At 58.1% G+C, this 11,824-nt stretch overlaps 1 protein-coding gene across 1 annotated transcript in view; it reads left to right on the forward strand.

Annotated features, from left to right (window-relative positions):
• Nucleotides 1–10,547, forward strand: part of LOC113212699 (uncharacterized) — a gene marked incomplete in the record, with an annotated part of 33,510 nt that extends 22,963 nt beyond the window's left edge. The window contains 30 exon segments of the mRNA XM_052271583.1: nucleotides 92–290; nucleotides 371–648; nucleotides 734–912; nucleotides 995–1,168; nucleotides 1,245–1,388; nucleotides 1,486–1,561; nucleotides 1,651–2,282; nucleotides 2,372–2,530; nucleotides 2,624–2,923; nucleotides 3,014–3,194; nucleotides 3,296–3,458; nucleotides 3,545–3,626; nucleotides 3,704–3,884; nucleotides 3,989–4,184; nucleotides 4,354–4,631; nucleotides 5,307–5,662; nucleotides 5,749–5,892; nucleotides 5,989–6,064; nucleotides 6,144–6,730; nucleotides 6,805–6,963; nucleotides 7,059–7,361; nucleotides 7,445–7,803; nucleotides 7,938–8,019; nucleotides 8,121–8,304; nucleotides 8,391–8,598; nucleotides 8,694–9,165; nucleotides 9,258–9,428; nucleotides 9,519–9,662; nucleotides 9,770–9,845; nucleotides 9,931–10,547. Of these exon segments, the coding sequence (XP_052127543.1) occupies nucleotides 92–290; nucleotides 371–648; nucleotides 734–912; nucleotides 995–1,168; nucleotides 1,245–1,388; nucleotides 1,486–1,561; nucleotides 1,651–2,282; nucleotides 2,372–2,530; nucleotides 2,624–2,923; nucleotides 3,014–3,194; nucleotides 3,296–3,458; nucleotides 3,545–3,626; nucleotides 3,704–3,884; nucleotides 3,989–4,184; nucleotides 4,354–4,631; nucleotides 5,307–5,662; nucleotides 5,749–5,892; nucleotides 5,989–6,064; nucleotides 6,144–6,730; nucleotides 6,805–6,963; nucleotides 7,059–7,361; nucleotides 7,445–7,803; nucleotides 7,938–8,019; nucleotides 8,121–8,304; nucleotides 8,391–8,598; nucleotides 8,694–9,165; nucleotides 9,258–9,428; nucleotides 9,519–9,662; nucleotides 9,770–9,845; nucleotides 9,931–10,419 (7,032 nt within the window).
• Between the last annotated feature and the right edge of the window lie 1,277 nt (nucleotides 10,548–11,824).

Consider the following 11,824-nt stretch of genomic DNA (forward strand, 5'->3'; position numbering starts at 1 on the left):
CAGAAAAAAAATCAAGAAAAAATCAAGATATAAAAACAGAAAATTGGTGTACGTTTGAATTTATAGAGCTATGTTGTTACTATGCTTGCAGAGCAAGTATTTGGCCGTGAGCCCGATGCAGGAGAGCGCGCGCGACGGCCAGTGGATCGTGCCCATCAGCATCTACTTCAACTACAACTCGGTGCCGGAGAAGGCCTCGGCCTTCCTGCGTGACGACGGCCAGTCGGCCACCATCCAGCTGGGCGGCAGCAACCTGGGCGGGACCATCTTCGGCAACTGGCGCGACCAAGGTGCGGGCTTGCCGCGGGCTGCGGCCGATGGCAGGCGGGCCGCGTGTTGCTGTTCAATAACGGAAACGTCTCCTGCGCAGGCTACTTCCACACCAACTACGACTTCCTCAACTGGATCCGCATCGGCAGCGCGTTCGCGGGCGGGTCCGTCCGCGACCCCATGTTCCGAGCCTCCACCATCCACGACGCGTTCGCCCTGGCCAAGGCCGGCCTCGTGGACCCGTGGATGCCGCTGTACCTGCTGGACCAGTCCGTGCCCGGGGAGTACAACGCCGCGCCCTACACCGCCGCCTACAGCGGCCTGCGCACGTACGCCGCCCTCGTCAAGGCCGACCCGGAGGCAGACCGCCTGTTCCAGGTGCGATAGCAGCCAACTGCACGACAGCTGCCGCGCTGCAGTCGGAAAATGAGAAAGCATGCATGAATATTCCGTCAATTTGCAGACGTACTTGCACGATTTCCTGATGGAAATTGGGTTTGCCAACGTTGGCTGGGACAGCTTCCGAGGCAACACTGACGGGAGAGTCGCCCGCGACCTCGTCACCAAGCTGGCCTGCTCCGCCAGGCTGAGCGACTGCCGCACCCGGGCCTTGGAGTCGTACAACGCCTACCTGAAAGACAAGTAAGCGCGCTGTCACTCTAGCCGGCCTAGCCGTATCGACTCGCCGAGACCGTTTACTCGAGCGACGTCTTCCTGCACCCAGGTCCAGCGTGGATCCGAACGTGCTGGCCGCCTCGCTCTGCGAGGGCCTGAGTCATGGCAGCACCGTGGAGTACACCAACCTCTTCGAGGCCCTGATGGCCGAGACGGAGAGGTCACACAGAATGTCCATCGTGTACGCGCTGGGTTGCGTCCAGAACTCTACCATCATTAACGAGTAAGTAAGATTAAACTGTGAAACGTGCGCCGAGTGTCCTCAAGCGCACAGAGTTTCACCGATTTTCTCGTAACAGACTGCTGCAGCTTGGAGGCACGATGCAGGGCTTCGAGCCCCAGGAAGTGCTCCCCCTGTTCCGCTCCATCCTGGACAACAGCGAGGGTGGTATCGACGCGGCTTTGAAATATGTGGTGAAGAACTACGACCTCATGGCTGCCAGGTAAGCGATTTGGTTGGGCCGCAGTAGGGGGTCGTTGGGCTCAAAGAAACACCGAGTTGGTTTAACGACGCTCTAAACTGCCTTTTGGCACTTGCAGCCTAGGACAGAGCAAGGCCGGGGATGTCCTCATGACCGTCGCCCAGAGACTGTACTCTGAAGGACACTACCAGTGGGTGAGTAGTCGCGTAGCGCCCCGTCCCGTCACCCGAGTGTGACAACAGCGCGTGCGACTTCTGACTGTGACCACCCCGTCTCGCTGCAGATCAGCACGCTGCAGAGGATCAGCGACGCTCCGAACGTGCGCGACGCCGTGGACCTGGTGGCCGTCAACGTGGAGTGGACGTCGAGCACGCTCCCCACCCTGAAGGACTACCTGGCCGCCAGGTTGGGCGAGAAGCCCGCGCCGCCGCCGACTCCGTCAGAGACCCCCGTGCCACAGCCGAGCCCAAGTCCGGTCGTCCCGACCCCGGGCATCGGCCCCACCGAGCCCCCACGACCTGACGACCCGACCATCGCGTGGCGCCTGCCGAGCACCCTGGAGCCCCTCAACTACAAGCTGCAGATGGTGCCTTTCCTCGAAGTCGATAATTTCGAGTTCAAGGGTTTGGCGGACATCACCATCTTGGCGAAGGAGAGCACTGCCGACATTGTCATGCACGCCAAGGATCTGGACATCCCGTTACAACCGGTGGAAGTGTACGACGTAGCCACGAACAAGCAGTACACCGTGACCGACCTTAGCTTCGACGAAGAGAAGAGCTTCCTCAAGTTAAAGTTGGACCAGAGCCTCACACAGGGAAGCCAGTACGTTGTGCACTTGGAGTTCAGCGCACCGCTGCGCACCGACAACTTCGGTTTCTACGTCAGCAGCTACGTCATCAACGACGAGACCAAGTAAGTTCTTTCATGGTAGCTAAAATGAACCTAAAAATGATTACTTTACCGGGATTCCCACGCTCAACTGTATGTCCGCTTGCTACCAGGTACATGGCCACGACGCATTTCGAAGCGACCAGCGCACGCAAGGCGTTCCCCTGCTTCGACGAGCCTCGGTTCCGAGCTACCTTCGACATCTCTGTCGCCAGGTTGCCGGCGCAGACCGCTCTGTCTAACATGCCAAAGATCGGCACCTCAACCCCTGAGTAAGTAGGGCAAATTCCTTAGTAAAACTCCCCCCCCCCTCCTCAACTATAGTGCCAGTGCGATAACGAAGGCAAACGTCTGTCTGTCCGCAGTGCTGCCCTAGGAAACCGAGTTTGGGACGACTTCGCCACCACGCCCGACATGCCCACGTACTTGGTGGCCTTCATGGTGCACGAACTGTCCAAGGTATCCACGAGGAACAGCGCCATCAACATTTGGGTGCGGCCGAACGCCGTCAAGGACACCAAGACTGCCGTCGAGATCGCACCCGAGGCCATCAAGGCCATGGAAGACTACACCAACTTCAAGATGCCCCTGCCAAAGGTCGACTTAGTGGCCATCCCGACGTTCCCGATCGGTGCCATGGAGAATTGGGGACTTGTTACATTCAGGTATGCGCCAATGCACCGCCCCTCAACTTCGCTACTGTATAACTTTACATACAAAGCCATTTTAGCATTAATGATGCCTTTCTCGAAAAGGGAGGACTACATCATCAACCCCACGAAGGCCAAGTCGGAGCACTCCTGGTCGTGCTCGAGTGTCATCCAGCACGAACTGTCCCACTTCTGGTTCGGCGACCTGGTGACCATCGACTGGTGGAGCGCCGCCTGGCTCAAGGAAGGGATGGCCAGTTTCCTCGAGTTGTACATGCTCGACAGGGTAACCATATTTATCCATCCTTATCCCACGCCCAGCTTCCATCAACGCAAAATAATGAGAATAAAGTTAATTTTTGATTTGTATTATTTCCCATGACTCAGGCTGACGACGACAAGTACGCCGCGTTCAAGCGCATCCTGTACGAGCACGTGGAGCCTGCCATGCAGGTAGACGCGCGCGTATCGGCGGACGTCCTCACGAACTACACGGTAGCATCCCCGGATGAGATCTCTGACCACATGGGCACCATCACGTACTCCAAGGGTATGTTTCCCGGCAGGCGAGGCAGATGTGTTGCGCGGCACTACTGAAACGGGCCTCTTCATACTCTGGTTCTTTTTTTCTGTCAGGCGGCAGCTTTTTGAGGATGATGATGCACTTTGTCGGTGAGGGCGCCTACAGGACAGGGCTAAGCGATTACATCCGCACCAAGTAAGATCAGGGCACAGAAAGCAAGCTAAAAACTATTTTCCGGCGGACTGTGAATGCAACATGATTTCTTTTCTCAGCGCCTACGGCTGGGGAAGTCCGGAAAAACTCGCCTCCGCCCTGCAGAACGCTGCGGACGGCACGTCGAAGCGGATGCGAGTCACCGTCCAGGAAATGTTCGACTCGTGGACACTCAAGCAGGGCTACCCCGTCGTCACATTCGTACGCGACCGCGAGAACGGCATCGCGACTCTGACACAGGTACGCACGGTTCTTTCGTTCACTAGTGAACTTCTCATTGGATCTTTTCTCCGCGCTTTTCTCCGCCACGCGCAATTATCGAATTTCGATTTTGCCGCCCTTAGAAACGCTTCGTGACGCACGACCCCACCCCGGACTACAAGGGCGACGCCACGTGGAACGTCCCGTACAACCTGTGGATCGAGGGCCAGCCCAAGCCGGACACCTACAGCGACGTCCTCCTCGAGAGCCAGAGCGAGAAGGTGATCCTGGTGGACGGCGCCGACAACAAGCTCGTCCTCCTGAACGCCGAGAAGACCGGTAAGCCGTCTGCCACTCGCTTGCTTGACCGGGCGCCTTACGACGGCAGGGTAGGCCGTGCCGCACGGCACCAGAGCACTGCGGGACTGCCTACCGCGCGGGGGCTCCCCCCCGCACCCCGCCAGCTCCAGCTCCAACCTAAACCCACGCTTCGCGTGCCCGCCCACAGGCTTCTACCGGGTCAACTACGACCTCCTCTCCTATATCTACGTGAACGGCCGGCTGCAGCGGCTGAGCATCGCCAGCGCGGAGCAGCGCGCCGCCCTCATCGACGACGCCGTGGCGCTGGCCATGGCGCGCCAGCTCGAGCCGTGGGTGCCGCTGTCCGTCCTGGAGAGCGCCCTGCCCTACGAGACGGACCTGCTGCCCTGGATCGCCGCGCGCAACGCCATCTTCCGGCTCCGCGCCATCCTCGGCGGCGACTCCAAGTCCCGCGCGCTGCTCGACGTGAGTGTCCCGCGGCCGCGTGCCACTATCAAGGGGTGCTTCACTAAATATTCAGTCGAACACTGATTATTTTTCTCAACCTTTTCTCGATATCGATACCTCCTATTAATATGCGCTTATTTCTTTTTAGCCCAAACAAACCCGCTCATTACTAAGGGCTCTAAACAGAACCGCTCATCTGCGCGGGTCCTACACAGAACCGCTCATCTCTCTGAAATACGGGCAGGTGATTCCCAGATTTCAATGGATGTTCCTAGGTGCTGAGCTTCAATTTAGAAACAAAAAATGTAACATGCCCTCTTGTCTGTACTGGAACATCATATTTAAACTACTATAGCCCGTAAAAGCCTCCGATATTGGGTGATATTATAGTAAATACGAGGGACAACATAACCTAACCAGCGCCCCGGCCGCGAGCAGATGAGCGGTTCTGTGTAGGGCCCGCGCAGGTAAGCGGTTCTGTGTAGAACGCGAGGTGATGAGCGATTACGTTTAGCCTAAAGAATTATAAGCGCATATTGATAGGAGGTACCGATATTTCTTGATTTTATTTTAAATTCTTTTTTCTTGATTTTTCTGTTTTTTCATCTCGATTTCTCTTTAAAATGTTTAGTACCTCTCGGCTACTACCCTCCTAAATTCCTCGTTTCTAAACGCCGTCCCCTCCGCCTGCAGCAATTCGTCGCCAACCTGGTGCAGCCCGCGTACGAGAAGATCGACTGGGACTCGCGCTGGCCCTCGCTCGAGGCGTACAACGACAAGCTGCTGCGCGACGTGGTCTCGCAGGTCGCCTGCTCCGCCGGCAGCGTGCTCTGCGCGAGGAGCGCGCGCTTCGACTTTGAGTCGTGGTACTTCGAGACGGCCGCGCCCAACCCGGACACGCTGGCCGCCACCCTGTGCCAGGGCTTCGGCACCATGAAGGAGATGCTGTTCCCCGTCACGTGGGCGCGCTTCCTCGTCGAGGAGGACCCCACCGTGCGCTCCGCCATCCTCTACGGCTTCGGCTGCATGAAGGGCGACGGCTCCACCCGGTGAGCCGAGCTGAAAGCAAACAGAGCTCGCTGTTGCAAAGGGTTTGTGAGGAGAGGGGGAGTAACGCCCAATCTGTGTCCTGCAGCGTGCTCCAGGCGGCCCTCAACCACGCTGGAATCAAGTCCAACGAAGCCAAGCTCTTCTTGAATTCGTTCATCGTGCACTATCCCGACGGAGTGGACCGCCTCATTGACTTCATCGACACATACTACGACCAAATCAAAAAGAAGTAAGATATCCTGTTGACGTTTTGTGTAGCCCCCGCCTCACTGCGGTTCGATATCGTTTCGATAGCAGTCTAACACCCCCTCCTCCCCTCCACCAGCACTGGTGTACAGGCGATCGCCGCGGTGCTGCAGCTGGCCGCAGAGAGAATCTCTACCAAGATGCAACACTATTCGGTGAGCAATCCCTCCAAAGGCACTAATGAGTATGTGGTTGGACTTCACCAGTAGCGCTTCTAACAAATCGACGTTTCAGATCTCCAAAATGACAGAAAGGGACCCTTGCATCGAGATGACGGTGGTCAACCAAACGGCCAACTTCCACTGGAGGTGGATCGAGGAGGACCTCCCGGTCGTCTTGGACTACCTGGAGGCCGCAGCCGGGGAGTCCCCGCCACTGCCGCCCACGGCGGGCCCACCGACCGTGCCCACCCTGCCCCCAGAACCCACGCCGAGCGGCGACTTCAGGCTGGTGTCAACCGTCATCCCCCAGGACTACAAGGTCAAGGTGGTGCCCTACCTGTCGGGAGACAAGCAGGGGACCTTCGAAGGCGAGGTGACCATCACCGTGGCCACCACAGACGACGTGAGCAGGTTCTACATCCACACCGCTGGCCTCAACTTCGGCAAGGACGACGTCACCATCCTGGACGACAAGCAGAGCCCCGTGATGTTCGACGCCTTCTCGAAGAACGAGCTGCACGAATGGGCGCAGTTCTCGTTCTGGGACACAACTTTAAGAGTCAATAAAGTCTACACCATCAAGGTGTCCTACACCGGCACTTTCAGCAACGACATGAAGGGCTTCTACCTCACCAGCCAAGACGGAAACCAAGGACCAATGTAAGAGTTTTACTTAAACATTCGCGAAGCCTTCAGCACTCATGGGCAAGTTTATAACCAACACTAATTTCCAGGACTGTCGCGATGACGAAACTAGCGCCCACCTACGCCAGACGAGTGTTCCCCTGCTTCGACGAGCCGGCTCTCAAGGCCACGTACACCCTCACTGTCGGCGCGCTGCAGACTGAAACAGTGGTGTCCAACACAGCGGTGGTGTCTACTTCTCAGCCAGAGTAAGTCGTGCCTCCAAGAACACACTGATCGCTTTCATAATTAATTATTACAAGGAGTCTCATTTTTCATTTATTTCTGTACTCCCTCCCGATAGCGCCTCCATCGGCAACCGCGTCCTGGTGACTTTCGAGACAACCCCGAAGATCTCGACGCACGGTCTGACAATCGTAGTGTCCTCGGGCCTCCAGTCCCGCAGCAGCATCGACAAGAAGATCACGCTCTACGGTACCGACAAGCTCGTCGCCAACGGCGAGGACACCATCAAGGCCGCCGAGAGCATCATCAAGACCCTGGAGACCATCACCGGCACTCCGTCCGGCCTCGACGCCATGGCTCTGATTGGAGTGAAGGATGTGGTCGTGGAGGGGTCCGACAACTGGGGTGTGGACATTCTGAGGTGAGCCAAAGGGTTGTCTCAATGAGTATAGCCTCGGTGGTCTCGAGGTATGTTTCTCACCTTCGCGACCCTTCTTGATTCAGAGAGAACGCCCTCGTGAAACTCGACACAACGGCGTCCGCCGGCGAAGCCGACATCTACTGGCTGACCTCCACAGCGCACCGCATCGCCCAGCACTGGTTCGGCAACCTGGTCAGCATGACCTGGTGGGACAACGTGTGGCTGACAGACGGCTTCGGCACCTACTTCCAGTACAAGGCGGCCGTGCAGACGGACGCCCCCGGCAGCCTCATGCTGTACCCGGCCACGTTCGCCTCTCGCGTCGTGTCGCCCGCGCTGCTCGCCGACTCGCTCGAGTCCGCCCCGGCCCTCAACAACCAGCACGTCATCGGCTCCACGGCCGGCGTCGAGAAGAGCATCGGTGACATCTCTGCACTCAAGGGTACGTGACACGCTCACGCCGAGCCCGCCCAGTAAATGTGCAACGTCTGGGGGAAGAAGAGGGCGGGGAGGGGGGGTGGGGGGTGGCTCGGGAAGAACTTTGTCCTAACGAATGGGCGCTTCTTGTTCTCGCAGGGGGCGCTATCGTCAACAGTCTCCCTCTCATTCTGGGTGCTACCGCCTTTGAAAGCGGTTTGAAGAACTTACTGACCACAAAGTAAGAATATCACCAGCCGCTGCGGTGGCGCGCTCGCGCTCTCGGCCAACGGTAGTCCGGGGACCCCTGCTAACCTAACCGCTCACTCGAATGTCCCTCAGCTACCTCGGTGGCGTGGAGCCCTCGGCGCTGTACTCGGCGCTGCAGGCCGGAGTGGACGGCGACTCGTCTCTGCCCGACGGCGTGGACGTGAGCACAGTCCTCAGTTCGTGGGTCGACCAGCCCGGCTACCCCGTGGTCAACGTGATCAGGGACTACAACAAGGACTCGGCCACGCTGTCTCAGGTGGGCCTACAGGACGACACCCGTCGTGTCGATTTCTCTGGGCGGCATGTTTCGCTCATTCAAGAGTTGTGCGGCGTCGTTTGCAGGAGCGCTTCCTTCTCCACTCGCCCTCCGGCAGTGCCGACATGGACGGCAACTGGTACATCCCCGTGAGCTACAGCGCGAGAAATCAGTACGCGAAAGAGTACTCCACGACGCCCGTCAAGGCCTGGCTGGCGCCCAGCACGACCACCGAAGTGCCACTGCCGCCCAAGAGCGGCGCCCAATGGCTACTCGTCAACTTGGATCGCAAGGGTAAGAGGGGTAGCATTCACAAAACGCAATTGAAAAGGAAAGGTTTGCATAGCGGGATTGTTTTTCACGATTCGGAAAATGCCGTCCTTCCCCAGGCTTCTACCGAGTCAACTACGACGTGGTAAACTGGCAGCTGCTGGCGCTGTACAACAGTCAGCCCGGCAACCACATGTACATCGAGATCCCCACCCGGGTTATGCTGCTGGACGACGCGCTGTCCCTGGCGCGCACGGGCCGCCTGGACTACGTCACCGCCCTGCAGTACGTCGACTACCTCCGCACCGAGTACGTGACGCACGAGATCTACGCCGCGGCCCGGGAGGCCTTTGGCGCGCACCTCGAGACCTTCGTCCTGGGCACCAAGCTGGAGGCCGTGTACAAGGCCTGGGTGGGCGGCCTCTTGGCCGGCGCCATCAAGTACTTTGACTACACCCCCAAGCCCGACGACAACTCGCGGTTCCTCGTAGCGCGCAGCGTCGTCATGGAGTGGGCCTGCGACCTGGGCATCGAGGAGTGCGTTCAGCCCGCGCTCAAGGACTACCCGTCCTGGGTGGAGGTCATCAACAGGTGCGTAGTTGGGTGTGCCGGAGTGCGATAGGGCCGCCGCCCCTCCGGCCAACATGCCGCTCATCACGACTCTCTACTCTCTGCATGCCCAGCGTGCCCCACGATACGGTGGGCTCCACGGTGTGCGCCGGCGTCAGGAACATCGACGGCCCCGAGGACTTCGAGAGGGCCGTCACCAACCTGGACCTGGAGATGAACGACGTCTACCGGAAGGCCATCATCAGAGGCCTTGGCTGCGTGCGCGACAACACGTTCGCCCAGAGGTAAGTTGAGCGCATGAGCGCCTCCCGGCCCCGGTGGTATTCCCATTCGACGGTGGTCCTCACTCACAACCGAATGACTTTGTGCCGCAGCCTGCTCGCCCTGGCCACGGAGCAATCCGCGCTGCGCGCCGGCGAGGCGCTGGAGGTCTTCAAGTCCGTCACCCGCTTCGGACCCAGCACCGTCGACAACGCTCTGGACTTCTTGAAGGAGAAGGTCATCGAGCTGTACAAGGGGTAGGTATTCGTGTGGTTTACAAGTTTCCGCCCGATCCTCAGCCCCCCGTGCCCCAACCCACCCTTGTCCCTGATCTCGGTTAAAGAATAGATCTCTATTCGCGCAGGTCCGGCATGGAGGCCACCAAGTCCATCATCTCGCTGGTAGCAAGCCGCATCACCACCGAGGCTCAGAACACAAAGGTAATTCCCGAGCCCTGCGTCCCTCCGCTCGCAGTCACACGATTCTTATCCGCAAGCCCATAACGCTGTTCCTATCGTTATTTAGCTCAAGGCCGTCGTGAAGATGCTGCTGAACGGGTCGGCCTCGCGCGAGATCACCGTGGCGCAGCTGCTGGTGGCCGACAACCTGCAGTGGCAGGCCGCGCACCTGGACGAGGTGGGCGACATGCTGTACGCGCTGAGCGGGGTACCCAACCCCGACTTGCCGGCGCCGCCCACCACCACGGCGCCGCCCACCACAACCACCCTCGTCATCCCTACGGGAGTGTCGCCGGTGGACCCCACCGTCGTCACCCCCGACGACGCCAGCACGGCCTCCTGGTTCACGCTGCCGCCCTCCGTGCCCACGAGCCCGGCCACACTGCCGCCGCTGCCGCCCTCCGGGCCCACCACCGGTAGACCCGGCCCCAGCAGCTCGACCACAACGCCCGTGCCCGACACCACCACGAAGAAGAGCGGTGCGGCGGGCGCGGCCATCAACGTGCTGCTCCTCGCCGTGTCCCTCCTATGGCTGCAAAGGCCCCAACAGATCTAGTCCCAGTGGTTCACGACTGAGAGGAATATGTCCACATGTAGAACTTAGTATTACAAGAGAGTAATTTATTACGGTACTTAGGTGTAAGAAAAATAAGAAATATGATTAAAAACTTTTCCCAATAAAAAGCCATGTTATATTGTTTACCGAAGCCAACTGTAAAAAATGTAGGCCATAGCCAATATAGCCGATTTACATACAAATTAGTGTCACCAAGCGGCGGAAAGGGGGCTATTCTAGCGCCCCGGGCATGGGGCTGCGCACCAAGCCGGCAGTAAGGCATGTATTGATCGCGACTGTTATACCGGGGCTAAATCCACCATTCGTGTGTGGTGTGGTGGCGTGCTGGATCGCAGCTCGATTCGGCTCTCCGTGTCGTAGGTTCGCCTCTTGACTTTTGGGGGATTTTCGTTTGTTTTTTTTTCTATTTTTTTAACTCCAGCTAAAAGAGGCTAGCCAGACGAGCGTGTTCGTGGCCAGAACTTTGCGGCCGCAACGCGTACCCCGAAAATCAGCTTATACCGGACCGACTATAGCTATCGAGACCGTAAGGAGGCCAGCCACAACGCACCACAACGATGCCACGACCTCTCTTATAACCCATGGAGGCCCGAGGGTTGTCCCAGTGACCACACGACCGCGTCCCCCGGGTGGCCTACCGCACAGGGGTCCAGCCACAACTCGCCACAACTGCCCCATCGCGCAAATACCGACGTGTCTCTATGTGGCTGGTTTGCGGCTGTGCTCTAGAACCTACAATCGCGTCCATCGGGTTGCCTACAACACAGGGGTCCAGCCACAACTCGCCACAAATGCTCCAACGCCAAAATACCGACCTGTCTCTATGCGGGTGGTCTGTGGCTGTGCCCCGTTAAACGGCGGGGCGCGCGTGCCTCCGGCCAAGGAAGACAGAAGTGCCCCCATTCGGCCGCGCCGTGACAGAAATTTCAACGTAAATCGGCTCTATCTCTGGACCTACTGGAGGTACAGCGTCCAGATTTCGGCTGTAGATTTCTGTAGTAAAACTAAACGGATCCTTAAGTGAGCAATCACCTCAAGCACAAGCACACCAGTTTTATATCGATTCAAAGTAGGGTCCTAAGGGCAAATTCGTAGAAAACCGACTCCTCGGAAACACATACCACCGCGACCTGGCTTTGCAGAGCAGTTTATATTCATCGGGAAACCAGTTTTATATCGTCAAATTCGGCAAATTCGTAGAACGTCGATTTTTCGGAAACTATTCATCCCACAACGACCTGGCTTTGCAGGGCACTTTATATTCACAAGCCGAACATTCCTGGCTAGTCTCCATTAGCTGGGGTAAAAAAATAAAGAAATAAAAAAATACCCCAAAAGTCAAGAGTCGAACCTACGACACGGAGAGCCGAAACGACCAGCGGTC

Source organism: Frankliniella occidentalis, unplaced genomic scaffold (genome assembly GCF_000697945.3).
Source record: "Frankliniella occidentalis isolate FOCC.00 unplaced genomic scaffold, Focc_3.1 Scaffold166, whole genome shotgun sequence".
NCBI classification, from domain to species: domain Eukaryota; kingdom Metazoa; phylum Arthropoda; class Insecta; order Thysanoptera; family Thripidae; genus Frankliniella; species Frankliniella occidentalis.